The 21830-nt window shown below is 41.6% G+C and overlaps 1 protein-coding gene and 1 long non-coding RNA gene across 3 annotated transcripts in view; one reads left to right on the plus strand and one right to left on the minus strand.

Annotated features, from left to right (window-relative positions):
* The window catches only part of MCMBP (minichromosome maintenance complex binding protein), a 35396-nt gene extending 16713 nt beyond the window's left edge, over positions 1–18683 (minus strand). Inside the window, exons 1-5 of one of the 2 annotated variants that reach the window (XM_020907885.2) lie at positions 18327–18683; positions 3471–3556; positions 2724–2864; positions 2553–2594; positions 316–417 (exon numbers count right to left, since the gene is read on the minus strand). In XM_020907885.2, the coding sequence (XP_020763544.1) occupies positions 316–417; positions 2553–2594; positions 2724–2864; positions 3471–3556; positions 18327–18384 (429 nt within the window). In that variant the 5' untranslated portion in view covers positions 18385–18683. The remainder of the gene's footprint in view (positions 1–315; positions 418–2552; positions 2595–2723; positions 2865–3470; positions 3557–18326) is intronic. The other variant, XM_020907884.2, reaches the window with a different exon arrangement.
* On the plus strand, positions 17923–21155 carry LOC139035981 (uncharacterized). Its single transcript, XR_011488652.1, has 3 exons — positions 17923–18102; positions 18884–19008; positions 19103–21155. It is a non-coding gene; the product is annotated as an uncharacterized lncRNA (long non-coding RNA).
* The last annotated feature ends 675 nt before the right edge of the window (positions 21156–21830 follow it).

Genomic DNA, 21830 nt, shown 5'->3' on the forward strand with positions numbered 1-21830 from the left:
AAAAATAAGCTACAAGGATATACTGCATAGCACCACAAATACAGGCAATATTTTATAATAAATATGAATGAAGTAAAATCTATCAAAATTTCTGAATCATTATGTTGTACCTGAAATACACTATTGTAAACCAACTACACCTCAATATATTTAAAAAAAAAAACAAAAACCCAGAATAATTATTTTTTCCAGCTAACTTCATTGAGGTAAAAAGACTAAGTTTTTTTTTAAAAAAAAAAAGTGAATTGTGGTCTCTTCAATTAAGAAAATTATCAGAAAGCATTCAACACATAAGAAGGTTCAGATAAAGGATATTTCTTTTACCCATGTAGATTCTCCAGGCACTGGAACACAGTAGAATGTCTGCCTCTCCAAAGTAGTAGTTCGTGGAGAGTTTAAATCAACTTCTTGCTGAGGCTGTGATGTTCACAAAATTTTATTTTTAATAATTTTATTAAAAAACTTAAAAAAATTAGCAACCATGTTTTCAGGTTGTTTATAAAATCACAGTAAATACTTCATATTGAGTTAACTAACAAGCAACTACTAAATCCAAACTATCAATTTTGAAAAGAAAACTGACATAAAATCACTTCAAATGCAATAATCAATACAGTGTGTACAGCCTGAGATGGTATGTATAAGCAAGGTGGCTTTTGTTTCTTTCTTTCTTTCCTCCCAGGGCCAAAGTCCCCTTTTCCTGGTATGGTGCTCTTACTTACAACTCTTCAGCAACACAGCACAAACTCTTGCTCAGTTGTGTCCGACTCTGAGACCCCATGGACCGTAGCCTGCCAGGCTGCTCTGTCCATGAGGATTCTCCAGGCAAGAATACTGGAGTGGGTTGCCATGCCCTCCTCCAGGGGATCTTCCCAATCTAAGGACTGAATGCAAGTCTCCTGCACTTCAGGTGGATTCTTTACCATCTGAGCACCAGGGAAGCCCAATTAATACTGTACCTTCCTTCAAATCCAAAATACATAATACCCTACGTTACAAAATTAAATCCCTAAAATAAAGCTTTGTTTAAGTTTTTTCAAAGACAACACCCATGGTAATTTCACTGTCTCTCTCACAGGAATGCTATTAGCATTAGTCTATCAAATAGGAATTTAATGAAATACTTCTTACAAGGCTGCTCTGAGATGAGATTTAAAAATCAGATATTATTCCTTACAAAAGGCATATTCTCTGTTTCAAATATACTTAGAAAGTCTTAAGCACAGATAGGTAGAGGACCTAAGATGTAATATTATAAAGAAATTATTTCAACATACTTATATTACTTCTATAGTACAAAAAAAAATCCCTTACAAGTAAACAAAATCTATATTCTATCCTGTAAGAGAAAAACAAAGAAAGAAAAGAAAGTATTCCAGAGACATCAATTGAGTCTATGATGGTATGTACAAGCAAGGTGGCTTTTGTTTCTTTCTTTCCAAGGCCAAAGACCCCTTTTCCTGGTATGGTGTTCTTACTTATGACTCTTCAGAAACACAGCACAAACTCTTTGCCTTTGGAATATCACAGATAGACACCCTCATCTATTTTATTTTCCCATTTCCAGCTGTTGAGACTACTGAGAGAGACACTGCATTATCATGTACTAGAAGAAAAATTATGTATTAATTTATCAGCCTAATATAACTTAGGGCTCCATAAACAGGAATGCAGGAAACATTTATAAAGTTGATTCATTAGATTCAGCACAACAATGTATTAATATGTCATGGAAACACCCTTAAAAGAAAAAAGACACTGGGAGACCTGGAGGTCATCAAAAGATTAAACGAATTCATCTTGCACAAGTCCATTACTCTAAGTGTAGGAAGTTATATTTCTCTCTCTACAGAAACCTTCCTAATTAGGGCCATTCTTCCATACAGATCAGTCTGCTGAGTTAGAATATTTATTCCAGGATTTTGTCTTTTTTCTTCTTCCCTTTCCCATTATTGATATGTAGGAGAGTTTCTATTACTTCCTTTTATCAAAGAAGGCTTAAGTTTACTTTTTTCTTCCCAGGAAAAGAGGGCAGGATTTAATCAAACATAATTAAGCACGTGTAGGGGCTTCCCTGGCAGTTCAGGGGTCAGGACTCCTTGCTACCAATGTAGGAGGTGTAGATTTGATCCCTGGCCAGGGAACTAAGATCTCACATGCTGTGCAGCATGGCCGAAAAAAAAAAAGGTATAAAAAAAATTAAGCGCAGGCAAAGCCCTAAAGCAATAGTCTTTCATTTTTCTTCTGCTTCTCATTTTAAAAGAACTTATAAGTAATTTTTAAAAGCAAGTATACAGTACAGATATTAGGAAAAGAAAGGAATTAACTTTGTCATTTACAATATTCCACCTTCTAAGGCATTTTTAGAAGATCAAAAAAAATCATATCAGAGAAACTCAAGTAAAAGGCAAATAAACAAAACATTTCACATTGACTTCTTAGAACTTATATACAAGATAAGTAAATTTATGGTCAACCAAAGGAAAATAATATTCTCTGCCCAGGGAAAAATGCTCATTAAAAAGTTTTTTATATATTTTAAGTATACATACCCCACACTCTGCTACATCTCTGTATTTTCCAAAATGAAGAACCTATGACCAAAACAAAAAATAAGAGTATTATATCAACATATCAGAGTCAAAACTGCCATAGACAACACAAGGACAAAGCTAATCCTACTAATTGTAAACACTAAGTTTCATGAAAAAAGCAATACATACACGTGCTTTTGTGTTTCGGTTAACAGTTTCATAAACTCCCATATAAAATTCAGGGTCAAACATATCCTGAACCATGCAACGAAACTTCACAAAACTGTTAGGTTTCAAATAATGAAGAGGAACTTCATTCAGTGATGGGACCTTAAAGGAAAACAATCAAGTCAAGATAGTCTGTGTATAAAACATTAAGCACATACACATATATATCCAGACAAACTGCCATTTCCCACCTACCCACCCACCACCCCACATACAAAATCAAGCCCTATCAGGGAGCCAAATGATTTCAACGGTCAACGACACAACTGCTGAACAAAAGTCCTTTCTGCGTTCTTGCAAGTTCAATTCGTATGATCACATTTGATTATAATGTAAAAGAATGCTTTTCTTTCAGAACACTTTCTGCTTAGCAGAAAGGCATTTGCTTTGTTGAGCTCTTCTCTTAAAACTTGTACAAGTAATTCTTTAATGAAGGTAATAAAAGATCATCGAAGCGCTCACAGCTACCTTTTTTTCCCACGGTCAGTTACTGCCACCTAGAGGTGCCGGTATAGAAGCATTTATTTGCTTGAATTTAAGTTGCAAGAGACCAAAATCTTTTAATACATACACACTTAAGGCAGAGGGCAGTACACGTTAATTTATATATTTTTTAAGTTATATGTAGATCATTACTGTGAGAAATTGGAAGTCTGCCCAACCCTCACCCGACCACCCACCCCCAGCAAACAGCAGTAAGAAGCTTACCCATTTAGGAGCATTATTCTCCTTCAGCTTTTCCTTAAAATATTCTATTACTTTCTTCTCCCAGTCAGGATTAACCCCATTTTGAGCTGAAAGAAAAATATACTTTTCAAAGCTGAAGGTACAATCCATAATAAAAGACATTAGTTTAGGGTGCCTTATTGGAAGCACTGTGCAAGACACCAGAAGCTGCCGGGTTGCAGGCGGCTGGATATCACAGCTGGGGTGAGGCCGAGCCCCTGCAGGCTCTCGGGTGCTGTCTCCTGAGAGCTCCTCCACAGCGAGAGATGAGGCCCCCAGACAAGGCAGCACAGGAACCATCACCTGCAAAGCACTCTGCTCCCTGAGAACATTTTTATACAGATTTAGAAAATTTTTACAATTACCCTGAAATGGAAGCAGAGCATGTTCGTCTTCTACTTTTTTAAAAAAAAAGCTTTTTATTTGGGAATAAATTCAAACTTCCAAAAAGTCACAATGAAAATTACAAAGAACACCTGTACCCTTGCCCCCATTTACTTTATTATTTGCTTGCTCTCTCTCCCTCTCCCACATTTTTCTCACTTGAGCTTACATGACACACACATCATTTATTTTTACCTTTAAATAGTACTTGGGCTTCCCTGGTGCTCAGCTGGTAAAGAATCCATGCTATGCAGGAGACCTGGGTTCGATCCCTGAGTTGGGAAGATCCCCTGGAGAAGGGAAAGGCTACCCACTCCAGTATTCTGGCCTGGAGAATTCCATAGACTGCATAGTCCATGGGGCTGCAAAGAGTCGGACGCGACTGAGTGACTTTCACTTAAATAGTACAGTGTGTTTCCTAAGAATAAGGAGATTATCTTACATAACCACGGTACTTGCTATCAATCTCAGGAAATTCGAAATCGATACAATACTTTTTATCGAGTCTACCATGCATATTCCAACTTGTCTCCTGACCCAACACTATTGTTTATTATACTTTTTCCACTTCAGTACAGATCCAGTTTAGAATCACACGCTGCCTTCTGCTATCTTTTTTTTAAATTACGGAACAGTTCCTCAATCTTTATCTTTTATGACGCTGATAATGAAGAATACAAACCCATTATAAAAAAACAGACTGTTCCTCACTGGGTCTGTCTGATGTTTCCGTATGCGTAGACTGCAGCGACACGTTACCAGAGTGCTGCATAAGCATGTGGTGTCCTTGCAGGTTGCACGCGCTTCATTTAGACAGGAGATGCTCATCTTCTCTTCACGCATGACGTTAATTTTCACCACCCAGTAAAAGTGCCAGCCAAGTTCTCCACAGTAGTCACCGTCCCCCTCTCTCCTCTAGTAAGCAATCTACGGGAGACACCTCAGGACCAAACAAGTAATTTTCATGAAACTTGCCCTGCTCCTAAGATTCAGCACGCCTCTTGCAATGATGATTGCAAAATAAGAGAAAGGTGTTTTTAACGTCATATTAAAGATAAGAAACCAGATTTTGAAAAATTATGGGAACTGGCCAAGAAATATATATATGCATGTTTTCACGAATTAGAACTATCTAACCAGAAATGGTCAATACTTCCAACAACGCACAGGTACCACATACATCACACAAGTGCTATGGAAATGTGGTGTAAAGGAATTTTGTCTTTATTTGTTATGTAGCTGATTCTGTTAGAAACACTCATAAGATCCTGCTAACACCTGCTGTAGCAGAGATTCCTAATGCTTTTATTTAACTAAGCAAAGGATAGTTATTAAAAAGCACTCATGGCGGTGCAAGCACCTTCAGTGACTGACTGCAATGAGGGTTAAATCTTTCTGTGCCCATGTTAGTCACTTTCTCATGTCCGTCTCTTTGCAACCCCATGGACTGTAGGCTGCCAGGCTCCTTTATCCATGGGATTTCCCAGACAAGAATACTGGAATGGGTTGCTATTTCCTTCTCCAGGGCATCTTCTCAATCCAGGTCTCCTGCATTGCAGATGGATTCTTTATCAACTGAGCTACGGCAAAGCCCCCAAGGGTTAAATCTACTACTAGAAACTGGTCCTCAAAGTGTAGCTTCGCAGACCAGCAGCACTAGCACCGCCTGAGCAGCTGTTAGCAAGGCAAGTCTTCAGCCCACCCCAGAACGACCGGATGAGAAACTCTGGAGGTCACGGCTAGCAATTCATGCTTTAAAATACTCTCTAGATGATTCTGATGCACCCTGAAATTTGAGCACTGCTCTACTAAATGCATGCCAATAAAGGATCACTGGATGCGGTGTGGGGGACTAGACTGGGTATTTCTGCTTCTAGTCAAAATGGACATGACCACCAACACTACCATTCTGACTGCATCTGTGTAAGAAGGTTGAATATACCACATCACAGGTGATGAAGCTACATCTAAGAGTGACTAGGAAGCAGCAAGTTACTTCGAAGTAACTTACATGTTACGAAATGTTAAACAAAACATCTGGTATTGCTGAACAATTTAAGGACTGCAACAGAGAATTCCAAAATTCTCAGGAGTACAATAACTACCCATTCTGTATTAAGCCTACTTTATGCCCAGCACTTTGCCAGGTGCTATCAGAATCCTTAGAATAGAAGGAACTTAGAGCTAAGACGGCTTTCCATGTGGCTCAGTGGTAAAGAATCCTCCTGCCAATACAGGAGACGTGGGTCTCATTCCTGGGCTGGGAAGATCTCCTGGAGGCGCACACAAGCACATGAGAGCCAAGATAAGCTATGAGCAGAACAACAGGCAAAAGCAAAGAGGAAAAATAATGAAGGTCAAAATATCTCAGAGAAGGCTTCTGAAAGAAGTGGTGTTTGAGCCAGGCCTGGGAAGAGGGGCAGAACGGAACCATGTTGAGGTATGAGGGGCGGGCATATTGCAGACCTAGGGCATTCTGGGGGAACAGTAATAGTAAGCCAAAGCCAAGGATGGACATACTAGAAATTCAAATACGCGAGCACAAAGTGGCTGGAAAAGAACAAAACTAATGAACAAAACGAAGATGAGACCAAACACATCACCGAGTTTTCAATGCCAAGCTACAGATCTGCTCTGAGTTCATCAATTCACCTTTATACTCCCAGACTCTAGCAAGGGCCTGGGACACAGCTCCTGGAGTCAGAGAAATAAACATTAAATAGACAAAACACAGAGAAAAACAGGCTGTTTCACAAGACTAGCACCCATTTCCCCTTTTTCCAGTGAGCGCCTCTCCTGAGGCGGAGCCACAGCACCCTCCCTCTCAGCCCCAGGGCGGACCTGCCGGAGGCCTCACGGTGGTCCTGAAGATCGGGTTAGGCGGGGCCTCAGTCGAGGACAGCCCCGGGTACAAGGCTCGGTAGCTGGGCCCAACAAATCCCACAGCTGCCTGTGGCCGCAGTGACCGAGGTCTGTCTGAAAACGAAGCCGACCCAGGGGAAAGGAGTAGAGAGGGTGATTTCTACAGAGATGCTTTGAAGTATTTGGCTGTAGTTGAGCCAGACATTAGCCCACTAAGGTATTGTTACCTGAAACAATGTGTTTGTCTTCCTTGGTTTATGCAGAATCAAGTTGGGCCACAGGCAACCAAGAATCCTGCTGAGCACATACCTATCACTATCATATTTCTCATGAATTCCCAGCCGTCTGAACGTGGGCACCCCTGCGCTCTCTTGCCCTAGTTTAAGTGGTTAGAAGAACTGAGGAAGAAAAGACAGACACACTTTTACACTCTCACCAACAGTCTATGAGAGGTCCAATGTTCTGCCTCAATACTTGGTCTTGTCAATCTTTTTAATACGCATCATCTATCAAATTAATGTTTTTGTTTCTAGTGTGAAATAGACATCAAGGCTCATTTTTTTCCAGAAAGATATCTATTTGTTCCAGCCTTATTTAAACGACTTTCTAGTGGTAAATTGCTTTGGCAAATAGAGTAACAATTAACTGTCACACAATTACCAAGGAGAAAACATGCAAAAAATAACCACTCACTCAACATATGCCACAAAACCATTGTCAAAGAAGAGGAATTTAACTCATACACTGTCAATCTTTCCTCCTATAGAATTAGCAAACTAGCATGGTTCCAGTCCATCGTTGATGAGAAATAGATGCTATAATTGGGCAAAGTCTTCTTGCTGGCCCTCAGCAGCAACAGATGAGATTTTTCAAATAAGTAAGTAAATTGCTGTGGTACTACTGTCAAACTCAACTCCTGTTTTTATGTTACCGTATTCTGTTAAACTGATAAGTTGTCTATCCTTATGCCAATATCATATTGTCTTAATCACTATAGCTTGATAGCGAGTCTTAAAATTAGGTAGTGATGTTCTTCATCTTCGCTTTCAAGTTTGTCTCGATTGTTCTAGATTCTCAACATATCTAAGTAATTTCTGAGGAACACTTGAAAACAACTGATGAAATTTCTATCAGATTAAATTTTGATGTTTAAGTTTCAGTTTGATTATATATTGCATATAGAGATTTGAGGAGAACTAAGATACAAGAAGAATTTGACCTGCTGTTGCTGACTTTGAAGACTGAAGGGGGCCACAACACAAGAAATTAGCCAAACTCCAGAAGCAGTAAAAAAGGCAAGGAAATAGAGTATCCCCTAGAGGCTGCAGAAAGGAAGGCAGACCTATGGACAACTTGATTTTATCCCAGTGACACTCACATCAGACTTCTGGCCTCCAGACTGTTAAGATAATAAATCTGTGTAACCAATGCTGGAGAGGGTGTGGAGAGAAGGGAGCCCTCTTACACCGTTGGTGGGAATGTTAAGTTGGTGTAGCTACTATGGAAAACAGTATGCAGGTTTTTAAAAAAAAAAAAAAAACTAAAAATTAGAGTTGCCACATGAACCAGCAATCCCACTCTTGGGCTATACTGGGACAAAACTATAGTTCAAAGATACAGTACCCTGTGATAAACCATAATGGAAAGGAATATTAAAAAGTATATAATATATATATAACTGAATCACTTTCCTATACAGCAGAAATTAACACAACATTGTAAAGCAACATTACAATAAAAAAATTATTTTGTTTTAAGCGATTAAATGTGTGGTAATTTATTACAGCAGAAATAGGAAATTAATAGTGTATTTTTTAAAGAATTGGTCTGTTTCATCCAAGTTGTTGAATTTATATCCGTAGACCTGTTTGTGTTATTCTTTTCCTGTCTGTATTATTCTTTCACACACCTCTAATGGTATCTGCTCTTTCAAAACAGTACAGCAACTTTGGAACACAGTTTGGCAGTTTCATACAAGGGCTTCCCAGGTAGTACTAGAGATAAAGAACCTGCCTGCCAACACAGGAGACATGAGACGCAGGTTCAATCCCTGAGCCAGGAAGATCCTCTGGAGGATGACATGGCAAAAAAAAAAAAAAAAGGATTCTCTTATTCCCATTTTACAGATGATAAAATTGAGGTAAAGAAAGGTTAATTGACATGTTCACACTTAAGGTTAGGAAGTAGAAGGGGTCAAGCAGTGACCTATTACAGAAGTGGTAGGAATGGTCTAGCCTAAGTGCTAGCAATAGGAGATAACCTTCCTGCAAAGAATTTAAAAATAATAAAACCAACTAAAGTCCATTCCACTTCTACCATCACTATGAATAAACCATTCTAAACAATGTCAGTGATAAAATATTTTTCCTTTGAAAATCTTTTGCTGGTCTAAGTCCTAAACAACTGTGACTACTGCCGAGTTTTAATGCAGACTTCCCTGGTGGCTCAGACGTAAAGAATCTGCCCACAATGCAGGAGACCCGAATTCGATCCCTGGGTCGGGAAGATCCCCTGGAGAAGGGAATGGCTGCCCACTCCAGTATTCTTGCCTTGAGAATTCCATGGACAGAGAAGCCTGGAGGGCCTACAGTCCACAGGGCTGCAATTACTAAATTTTTACTATTTATCCTTTAATAAATATCACATTCTACACAGAAGTCTATTTAAAGAACCTCTGTTACATCTTGTTGTCGTTGTTCAGTTACTAAGTTGTGTCTGACTCTTTGTGACCCCATGGACGGGCTCCTCTGTCCTTCACTATCTCCCAGAGTTTGCTCAAAATTCATGTACATTGAGTTGGTGACACTATCTAACCATCTCATCCTCTGTTACATACTTAGCTCCCAAAACAGACTCAGCCACATGCATTTGTCTTGACAGTAAATTTCTACATGGTACGTGTGTGCATGCCCAGTCGTGGCTGACCCTTTGAGACCCCAGGGACTGTAGCCTGCCAGGCTCCTCTGCCTGAGGAAATTTTCCAGACAAGAATACTGGAGTGGGTAGCCACTTCCTTCTCCAGGGGACCTTCCCAACTGAGGGCTTAAACCTGCATCTCCTGCACTCGCAGATGGATTCTGTACCACTGAGCAACCTGGGAAAGCCCTCTGAGTGGCACAGAATAGTCCAAACTTGGTTAGAGCAGTTAGCGTCCCCAAGTCCTATGGTACTCTAGAGTCCTACAGGTATGCAAAAGATTTTAAACAAATAAACAATAACCCAGTGATTGTAAAGATGAAGGAGAACTTGAATTACTTCAATTATATCTTCCATGGGACAACTTGAAGAACTTTTTGGGTTTAACATTTTAAACAGTGAAATAGTATCAAGTGAGAGGTGTAGTAGGTGCAAATTTTGCTCGTAAGTGAACATTTTACTGAATTTGAATTGTATCTTAATATAGAAATGTATTCTTCTTAAGGGCTTGCTTCCCTGGTAGCTCAGCTGGTAAAGAATCCACCTGCAATGCACGAGACTCCAGTTCGATCCCTGGGTTGCAAAGATCCCCTGGAGGAGGGAAAGGCTCCCCACTCCTGTATTTATGAGCTTCCCTGGTGGCTCAGATGGTAAAGAATCCGCCTGCAATGCGGGAGACCTGGGTTCGATCCCCGGGTTGGGAAGATCCCCTGGAGGAGGGAATGGCAACCCACTCCAGTATTCTTGCCTGGACATCCCCATGGACAGAGGAGCTACAGTCTATGGGGTCGCCAAGAGTCAGACATTACTGAGCAATTAAGAACAGCACATTTTCTTAAACAGCTATTTGTTTTATAGTAAAGAATGAATCAAGAAAGTATCAGTAACACCAGTGGAAAGATTTCTAATTTGTGTCTTTTGCAGATGTTTCAGTTTTATCAAAATTCATTTATAACTGAACTGTTTATATAAAATATTATTATATTGAATTATAACTAAAAGACCACAATTCACACTATTTAGTAGGTATAAACACTATTGAGTAAATAGTTGAGCTTTTTTGTCTATAGAAACTTGTTACTCTTAATACAAAAAATTCATTTATTATACAATTAATACAAGATTACTCAAATCTAAAGTGTGGTACCCGTACCAACATGAAACAAAATCATGATAACAGAACTCAACAACCACAAAAAATTCTAAAATGAGCAGGGTTGAGGAAGAAGTTGATAGAAGCAATGTCTAGATTGAATCTGAAATATGTAATTACCTTAAACACTGCACATAGGTTCATTTCATGATTATTACTGAAAATAATTCTGTAGTATATAAAAAAAAAGTATTAAAAAATGATTAGAGCTAAATGCCCTGGGTATGGCCCTGTAGCTAAGAAGCAGTCTGGCTTTAGAATCTGACATTTTTACTATTCTCTATTACCCAAAGAACTAAATGCACTACAGATTCGATGCAATCCCCACCATAATGCCAAATGCCTTTTTAGCAGCAGTGACAGATTCTAAATTCATATGGAAATACAAGTGATTCTGAAAAGTCAAAACAATCTTTAAAAAAAAAAGAACCACCACCAAGTTGGAGGACTCATGCTTCATAATTTCAAAACTTGCTACACAGTGACAGTAATCGAGACAACACAGTACTGGCAGAAGGGTAAACATACAGATCGATAGAATGGAATTGAGAGTTCAGAAACAATGCTATACATCTATGGGCAACTGATACACACACATACACACACAGTTTTTTAAAAATCAAAGCTGCCAACCTGAATTAGTGGGGAGGGAATAGTCCTTTTCAACAAAAAGTGCTGGGGAGCTTCCAGGATGGTGAAGGCAACCACATGGGGTGAGAAGGTAGCACACCCAAGTTCCATGGAGACAGAAGCTTTCCACAAGGGACCCTACCAGACCTTGCCCTACGTTCCTCTTCATCTGCGTACTTTATGAGATCCTTCCAAATAAACTGGTAAATGCTGAAACACACATACACAAGGTGCTGTGACAACTAGATGTCCACATGCAAAAGAATGAATTTGAATCCCTACTTCACATCATCCACAAAAATTAATTCAAAATGGATCCAACACCTAAATGTAAGGAGCTAATACTATAAAATTCTAAGAAAGAACACAGATATGTATCTTTGTGACCTTCCGTCAGATAATGGTTTCTTAAACATGGCACCAAAAGCATAAGCAACTGAAGGAAAAAATAAATTGGACATCATCAAAATAAAAAATCTGCATCAGAAGATGTTATCAAGAAAGTGAAAAGGCAATTTATAGAACAGGAGAAAATATTTCTAAAACATATATCTAATAAGGGTCTAATGTGCAGAATATATAAAGAACCCTTATAATGCAACAATACAAGACAAAACCCCAATTTAAAAATCTGCAAAGGGGAATTCCCTGGAGGCGCAGTGGTCAGGATTCTGGGCTCTAACTGCCAAGGGCATGGGTTCTATCCCTGGTCAGGGAACTAAGATTTGGGAAGCAGCTGCATGGTGTGGTCAAAAAATAAAAATATGCAAAGAATTTGAAAAGACATTTCTCCAAATGAGATATAGAAAAGGCCTATATGCATATGAACAGATACAACATATTATTACATTACAGTAATGCAAATCAAAATCATAATGAGATACCATTTCACCCCCATTAGGATGGCTATTATTAATAAGCCGGGTCACAACAAATGTTGAAGTGGACTGGAGAAGTTGGAACCCTCACACTTTGCTGGTGGAAATGTAAAATGGTGCAGATACTTTGGGGAAAAGTTCTAACATGAAATTACTATATGGCCCAGCAATCATACACCGAGGCATATTCCCAAGAGACCTGAAAACATGTATTCACACAAAAACCGTGTGTATTTATAGCAGCACTATCTACAATAGCCGAGTGTCCACCTATGGAGAAATGGATAAACAAAACACGGCATATTCAAGCTATGGAGTACTATTTGCAATCATGGAAAGGAAGGTAGTACTGACACATGCTACAACATGGATGACCCTTGACAACATTATGCTAAGTTAAAGAAACCAGACATAAGAGGCCATAAGTTGCATGATTCCATTTATATGAAATGTCCAGACTAGGTAAACCATGGACAGAAGTCAATGAGTGGTTTTAAGAGGATGGCGGATATGGCAATCAGGAGTGACTGCTAACGTATATGGGGCTTCTTTCTGGGGTAATGGTAACGATGTGCTGATGGCTGCACACTCACAATGAATAAACTAAAAAACCACTGAACTGTACATTTTAAAATGGTGAATTTTATGCTATATCGCAATGCAAAAAAAAAAAAAAAAAGAACTATAATCAGAAACAGTTAAAAAAGTGGGACCCTCAGCTGGGAGAAGAGCAGCACACGCTTACCCTTCATTTTATACTGTAACGCTGTTTTTTTAAACCATATGCAAGTTATTATTCAATTTAAAAACTCATACACATGTATATATCTATACACACACGTGTGTGTGTACGTGTGTGTATACACACACATCCATGCCTTTTGCTAGGGCTCTCCAACCCATTCCTCCCTGAGAACTTCCCTCAGTGGTGAGGTGTGGGCCTCAACGGTTATGACCATCCATTACAGAACACTGCCCTGGCGGTGGCTGACTGGACCACGAGTGAACCACTGACTCTCCACTGGGCCAATCAGATCCTCTGACCCTAAAATCTGGGATTAAGATAAAGATGCTGGTTCATCAGCTAAGACTCTGCATTCCCCATACAGGGTGCCCAGGTTCAAACCCTGGTTGGGGGACTAAATCCCACATGCCTCAGCTAAAGACTTGCATGCAGCAACAAATACTGAAGGTCCTGTATGCTGCTGAGACTGGGCACAGCCAAAAAAATATTTTTGGAAAAAATAAAGATACTAGCTCAAGCAGATTAGAACTGACAGGTGAAACTGGGAGCCCTGGACTAGAGAAAGGTAAAGTTTGTGTGCAGAGATGAACATAGCCTAGGGGAGAAAACTGAGGTGTGCTGTTTGGTTGGATTTCTGCTAGCTTTCCAATTTCACTCAGTAGTCTCTTGGGTTACCAAACCACCCGCCCTGCCTTTGGGCTCTATAGCCTTAAAACAAATTACTTTTTTTCAAAGGCCTAACAGGGGGCTCAATATATTCACTGGAAGAATTGATGCTGAAGCTGAAACTCCAATACTTTGGCCACCTGATGCAAAGAACTGACTCATCTGAAAAGACCCTGATGCTGGGAAAGACTGAAGGTGGGAGGAGAAGGGGACGACAGAGGATGGATGAGATGGTTGGATGGCATCACTGACTCAATGGACATGAGTGTGAGTAAGCTCTGGGAGTTGGTGATGGACAGGGACGCCTGGCGTGCTGCAGTCCACGGGGTTACAAAGAGCTGGACCCGACTGAGCAACTGAACTGAACAAGGGCCAGGTGGTAGGAAGGTCCAAGGTGGGTACAGACAAAAAGGAGTGAACTGTTGGTTTAGAATCATGGTGACAATAAAAAGCAGACAGACTTTTAGATGATTTTACTATTGCTTTAAATTCTCTAAAATGCTAGTGATAAGATATTACTCCCTTCTCTCCTCCACACATCAATGACCTTTTTCTTCATGAGCTAGTCTAATTCTAGTTCTGTTAGATATGACCAAAGTGCCTTGAATATAACTGAAACTAATCTTGACCCAATCAACAATCTGAACATAAAGAAATCTGAGTTGATAAGCACTCCTACTTATTCTGAAATTAACACAATTATTAAGTCAAGTGAAAAAAAATTCCTTTTTTAAAATTTAAGTTAAATTTTTATTTAGTTCATTATTTTTAAGAAATTAAATCCAGTACAAATTTAGATTCTTGTTTGAAAGGTGCTGCTGCTGCTGCTAAGTCACATCAGTCGTGTCTGACTCTGTGCAACCCCACAAATGGCAGCCCACCCAGGTTCCTGTGTCCCTGGGATTCTCCAGGCAAGAACACTGGAGAGGGCTGCCATTTCCTTCTCCAATACACGCATGCCAAGTTGCTTCAGTCGTGTCCGACTCTGTACGACCCCATGGACAGCAGCCTACCAGGCTCCCCTGTCCACGGGATTCTCCAGGCAAGAATACTGGAGTGGGTTGCCATTTCCTTCTCCCCTTTATAAAAGGTTAAAAGAAAAAAGTATGCAAATTTTTTTTTCTTTCTCATTTATGATGTCTGCTTCTGTTTAAGGGAAGCAAGTTGTTACAGGTCACTAATGAACAATCACTGCGGGGACCAAGCCATCAGCATTATGCACATAACAGAACTCAATATGTGCTAACTCCAGTGGGTCCGAAGGTAAAGAATCCACCTGCAATGCAGGAGACAGGGGTTTGATCCCTGGGTTGGGAATATCCCCTGGAAAAGGAAACAGCAACCCACTCTATTATTCTTGCCTGGAGAATCCCATGGACAGAGGAGCCTGGCAGGCTACAGTCCATGAAGTCGCAGAGTCAGACATGACTGAGCGATTAACACACACACAAAGCTCAATAAAGTATTTCTAAATCTTAAGTCTATGGACCTCAATGTTCTGTATATAAAATCTTTTAGAAACTGGAAGGGAAACAGAAAAAGCATTTTATGAAAGCTTACAGGGAAAAATTTACTTATGAACAATTGTAATATGGCAGATACAAATTTAAAATACGCACTGGTTCACAAAGATGAATTATGATTCATATAGTTGTGACTGTGGCCACTAAGAGAATTTCAAAGTTTCTTATTTGAACCAAGAACAAACAATGAGGATTTGCATGTGAAAGTAACTCATACCTGGTATGATCATATTCTTTAGACCAATATAATGTCCACCAAGACTGTCTTTAGTTAAGATTTGTGGTGACAGTAACCACCCCAGTTTATACCATTTCTGGTTGATTAATCAGTCTTTTCACTGCCTCTGCTCAACAAATATTCACGGAGCACTCTGCTTTAAAAAATCTTATTTTAATTTTTGGCCGAGGAGCATGTGGGATCTTGGTCCCCTAACCAGGGATTGAACCTGTGCCCTGTACATTGCAACTGTGGAGTCTTAACCACTGGACCACCAGAAAATCCCTCATGGAGCATTTTCAATGTACAGGTATATTCTAGGCAAATAAAACAGATATACACCCTAAAATCCCCAGGATTAAAACATAGCCAAGGAACCCAGGAAACTAGTGATTTCAACAACACACTTTACAAGTTAATTTCCAGGCTTCACAGGATCCTATAATTAGATGCAGCAGAAGTTACCTAACTCAGGTTCCCAAAGAAGAGTAAGATTTAGCCAGGAAAATAGAAGTGGGAGAGGAAGTGGTGACCAGGCAAAGGAAACAGCCTATGCAGAAAGCCTAGTGGCGCGGTTCAAGATCAAAGAACTGAAAGAAGGTTCAGTGTGAGGGGGAGTACAGTGATGAGGCCTGAGAGCTGGGCAATGTGCCTGTCCAATTGTGTCTGACTCTGCGACCCTATGGACTGCAGACCGTCAACCTTCTCGGTCCACGGGATTTCACCAGGAAGAATACTGCAGAGGGGTTGCCATTTCCTTCTCCAAGGAATCTTCCTGACCCAAGGATTGAACCTTCATATCCAAGGTCGCCCGCATCACATGTGAATTCTTTACCACTGAGACACCAGAGCTGGGCAGAGGTGGAGCCAAAAGGCCTCACAAACCACAAAAGATGAGTATTACTTTTCTCTCTGGGGGAAAAATGGATTTAAAACGATTTCCTATTAGACCAAAAAGAGTCTACAAGTTTAACACCTCACTTCTCACACAAATATACCTGTAATGTTGTTATTATAAAGCTATCTAATCCCATACATTCACAGTGATAGGAAAATATAGCAAAAATATACATTATACATCAAAGCAACTTCTACAAAAATATCATATGACTGTAAGACAGGATTAGTTTTTTCTCTGCAAGACACAACCTGTATGAGAATAAGACATTCTAGAGGAAAAACACATCAACAAGGTCCAGGTCACCAACAATATGCAAACTTCACAAAATACTATAGAGCCAGCGTTTTATATCCAAATTACACCTTCTGTACTATAATGAGTTGTTTGCCTCTTAGGGTCCTACAGGCAGGAGACAAAATTTGACACAAATACATTCGAATATATACCAAATACAAAATCATCTCACTTATCCAGCCAGACTAGGACAGGGATATTTCTCATAAATTTTCTAAACATCAATTAAGCACCAAAACTTACTTACTTTTGAATGATTTTCCCTAAAAAGCGTCTCTGTGTCTGAACCCTCTTAAACCTACTGTACAATTTAATCTTCACTCCACATTTTGAGGCCATTATTTTGGAAATCAATTATGGGTTCTAGTATTCATTATGAGCATCAATTACCAGGATTTAGTAGAGACCTATGCCCCTTTTTGAAAAGGGCCCTGGATGGATATACAGGGATTTAAAAAAAATTTTTTTAAACACTATATACATAGTTTGAAATTTCTCCTTTAATAGGTTGTCAGTGTTCACTAGCTACAATCTGGATGCCTACCCAGGGCTTTTCCTAATTTGCTGCCTCTAGTTTCAGCCTGGGAAACCAGATAACTGAACAAGTTCAAATTACAAGGAAAATGAATAAAGAGTTGCTGAGTGAGCCTTTCCCACAAGAAATACATTTTCTGCCATCCGTTTTGGCTGCTGGGGACTATTTCGCTTCTTAATAAACGTTCACACTGATATTCCACAAGGTCTTAAGTGAGGAAGGCCACTTTACGAGTTCAAGTTACCTTCTGACAAGTCAGGCGTTCTGATCTTACACACCGATTCCTGGTTGGGTTTGCCTCCACCACTCCTAAGTGCAAAAGACACGCGGGGTGGGGCCAAAATGCCTAGTGAACGGCAACCAGACCTAAATCTTCCTTAGTGTACCCTACCCGAAAAGTGGCATTAACCATGACTGCAAGTGAAATTTCCTGAGCTTGCCTGCCACATGCTAAGCTCTTTCTATGCAGGAACGCGTTTGAGTTCGTTCACCATTTCTTGCTAGCTCTGGCCCAAGAGGAGATGGGGAGACGAGACAGCTTTTAAAGGTATCCTAACGGAAAAAAATCGAAGTTATCACACTAAATCTTATCTCGAAAAGGGAGGATGTGTGTAATACAGGAGTTACAGCCAACTTCTGCAGCGAGCAAGCTAGCGAGCACTCCCCCCACACACCGGAAGTTTTGAAATGTCCTGCGGGCTTCCCATAGGCAAAGTGCTTTTCCCTTCAGCCCATCTCTGCGGGTCCTCCCGAAAGCTTCGAGGACCCCCCCCACCTCAGAGTCCGGCCGCACGCGGGGCTCGGGGTCCGCTCATGGGGCCACGAAGGGGGAAGCGAGGCCGTCAATCACGGCCGGCCGCCGGCTCCTGGCGGCTTAACCTTGGCCGCTCGCGAGTCGCGAATCGGGCAGGTGGGAGGCACCTGCGGCCCGGGCCCGGGCACCCGCGGCCCGGAGTCTCCGGGCGGGAGGGGGTTGCCGAGCACTGGCCGGCGCAGGCCCGGCTGACCGTCTCGGCCGCTCGAGCCCTCGAGGCGGCCCCGCCTGGGGGCCGCGCGGCAGGGTCCGGGCCCCGGGGGCTCAGTGAACTCGGCGGCTCGCCCGGCCCCCGCCCGCCCCTCGGCGCCGCCACTCACCGAAGAAGCCCTGCACGATGCCCAGCGGGTGGCTGAGCCAATCCTCCCCACAGGGCATCTCGCCGACGGGCCGGAGCCGGCGCGGCCCGGGCGTCCCGCGCGCCGCTGCTCCTCGTCGGGGGCTCGGCCGCTCCTCGCCCGCGCCCTCCCACGCAGGGGAAACCTCGCGGCGCGGGCCGCCCGCCCTCCCCGCGCCTCAGGGAACGGCGGCGGTGGCGGCGGCTGTGAGGCGCTACCGGCGACGAGCAGGCGGCGCGTGCGGGCCCCCAGCCTCCACTTCGCACAATGGCGGGAAATAGGCGCCGCCGCCGCCGCCGACCGCGCTGCCGGCGACCTGGGTGGAGCTCTTGCGGGGAGGGGCGGCGGGAGCGCGCGGCGCGGCCCCGCGGCGGGGAGGCGGGGCGGCCTTGCTCCGGGGGGCGGGGCTCGGCGGGGCGGGGCCGCGGCGGCAGGGCGGTCGCCATCTTGGATACGGGCGAGAGGAAGGGCAGGCGCGGCCTCGCGAGCATGCCGCGTGGTGGCTTGAGGTCTGCATATTGCTCGGTGTCCCTCTGCAGGCTCGCAAGGAGAAATTCCCGAAGTCTGTTTACAGTGGCGAGGCCTTGCGCAGGTCGGAGACCGCAACAGTCCAAAAGCACAAGCGCAAAGAGACCTTAAAGTTATCTCTGGGCAAAATTAGAAGGTAACGTCGCCTTTGGTGTCAGCCCACCTCGTCCCGCCTCTTCGTGCTTTTTTTTTTTGGCCAATGTCAACTCTTTTGTTTGTCTCCCTGCTAGAAACCCTATGTAGTGACTTTCCTCCACTGGATCAAGTCTTCCCTCGACTGGATCAAGACAGTGGCATCTGTACACAGAAAAGATCCGGTTAATAGTAAGCTTTGAATGAGGAAATTTGGAAAATATCCAAGTTCTGTAATAAAACAGCCCCTAGATCTGGAATATATTGGAGAAAAACCTCCCTCTCATAACCTGAAATACAGCGTGTTAACAGAAGGATGATCTGAATGCGATCTATAAAGTGGGGAGCTGGAGAACTGAACTCAGATCTCAAGCCCTCTTTAGGGCAAAAGGGTTTATTTTGTATTTGTCACTGTGAACTAATTACACTCCTCTGAATCTGGTGGTCAAGGCTGGTTGAATCCCCGGATGTGGAAACTGATGCCATGGAGACCTGATCACGTGGGGCCCTCTGTCTTATTTCTTACCATTTTACATAAGGAACTCTGGTATCCACAGATATGTGTTCCTGGGACCAATTCCCTGCAATTGATACCAGGGAATGACTGTGATTGGCATATTATACTATACATCTGGCTTTTATGAGTTTGGGTGAGCTGAGAAAACGGTTTCAAATCTTTGGCATTACTTCTTTCATTCATTCATTTAGCAGAGAAGGGCTCGAGATTCCTGGTATTCAATAGAGAAATCTCCTATTTAGCTTTGTGGCCAGTAAAATGCAAATTAAATGTATGTCATGGACATCTGCTTTTAGATTATAATAATTTCAATTTACTGTATATGAAATTGTAGCTGGACACCAATTCAGCAGTGGCTAAGAACACTTCAGCTTTTGGTTTCTCCCTCTGTATTCAGTGATTTGTAAAAAATTGTTCAGATTTAACTTTAAGAGACACTGTGATCCTACTGAAATGTAATTACCTTATAATGTGAATAATTTCACCCTCTAATTTTCCTGTGGCAAGATGTTTTGACACTACTAATGAGTGGTTATGAAAACTTAAAAGGCCAAGGGAAGGTCCATGAGAGTACCTCTCTATGGCAAGATTTTTTTTCCCCACTGCTGGCAATCACACTTCCCTCACTCTTAAGTCTGTATTTTTAAGAAGGGCATTAAGGGACTTCTGTGACGGTCCAGTGGTTAAGAATTCACCTTCCAATGCAGGGACACAAGTTCCATCCTTCATGGGGAAACTAAAATTCCACATGCTGAGGGGCAACTAAGCTGGTGGGCTACAACTACTGAGCCCACACACTGTCTTCAGTGCCTGTGTTCCACAACAAGAGAAGCCCCCATGGACTGCAACAAAGACCCACTGGCTTCGTGTTATATACAGTTCAGTGAGAGACTTATTACTGAATAATTATCCACTTACAACCATGATAGGTACCAGGGAAGAAAAAGTGAAGTTCTATAAAAGCAATAAATAGTACCATCTAGTCTAGTGAGAGAGGGTTTGGGGGAAAGGATCCTTCAGGGATTTCCTGAAAATGTGACATTTTCACTAGGACTTGAAAGATAAATAAGAGTTAGCTAGGTGAAAGGCATGAGGGAAAATTATTCCAAGTCTTAAGGCTAGGAAAATAAAAACGAATAGAAAATTAAGAGTCACAACTTATGTCATGACAAAGCTCTCAAGAGTATTTAACAGCATAATAATGTTAAATTAGAATATTCATCTAAGCAACATTATAATTTAACTAAGGGGATGAGGATGTATAAGATTCATATATGTGATAGGATAAAGAAGACTTAAACCTCATCTTAAACCTGGGAAGTCAACACATAATTCAAAGGAGAAAAGAAGGAAAAATCAGAAGTGACAATGTTAATTTGAAAATATAGAAACACTGAAACAATCAGCAGAAAGAATTGAATGTCATTGCCTCCAGGATGGGGTAAAAGTTTCTTTTAGACATCTGTTTATTTTCTATATACTTAGCATGAATTCAACCTCAGCTGCACTGAAATTTCCACTAGATCATGAGATCTTTGAAGCAGTGATTTTGGTATTTTTATACTGTATTGTTCCCAAGTACCTAGAAGTGTCTGACGTCATAGATGTGCAATAAATAGCTGCTGAATGGATAATGCATACTTTCCATCAATTGTCTCAATCTCCTTTCTAAATAGACACATTGAGTATTTTTTAATTAATTTTAATTTTGGCTGCTCTGGGTCTCCATTGTGGCAAGCGGGGGCTCCTCTCTAGTTGAGGTGTGTGGGCTCATTGTGGTGGCTTCTCTTGTGGTAGAACAAAGGCTCTAGCATGTGCAGGTCAGTGATTGTGGGCTTAGCTGCCCCATGGCATATGGAATTTCCCTGGAGCCGGTATCAAATCTGTGTCCCCTGCATTGGCAAGCGGATCCTTAACCACTTCCCCAGGGAAGTCACATCAGGTATTTTATATACATTATTTTCTTGGACATTTTCCCCAAAGTCCTTTGTCCTATTTCAGTCTGGTTTGTTGCCCTCTACTGCTGGTGCGAAACTGTCTTGTTAGGATCTCCCACCACCATTATCCTAAAGATTCTCTTCTTTAGGAGTCATCTTTCCCTTGAGACTTCAAAAAAATATGTTTTCTCCTTTCAGGGCTGTGGAAAGGTTGTCCTAGGAAGAACTGCATTTCCTAGCTACAAAGTGTAGGGGAGGTTGGTTGCTTGGCTAGGAACTACATTTCCCAGGCTTCTTTGATCCTAGGCAGGGATATATGACTAGGTCTACCAAAGAAGCATGAGGGAAAGTGTATCTGGAACTTCCACTTCG

This window comes from Odocoileus virginianus, chromosome 7 (genome assembly GCF_023699985.2).
Source record: "Odocoileus virginianus isolate 20LAN1187 ecotype Illinois chromosome 7, Ovbor_1.2, whole genome shotgun sequence".
NCBI classification, from domain to species: domain Eukaryota; kingdom Metazoa; phylum Chordata; class Mammalia; order Artiodactyla; family Cervidae; genus Odocoileus; species Odocoileus virginianus.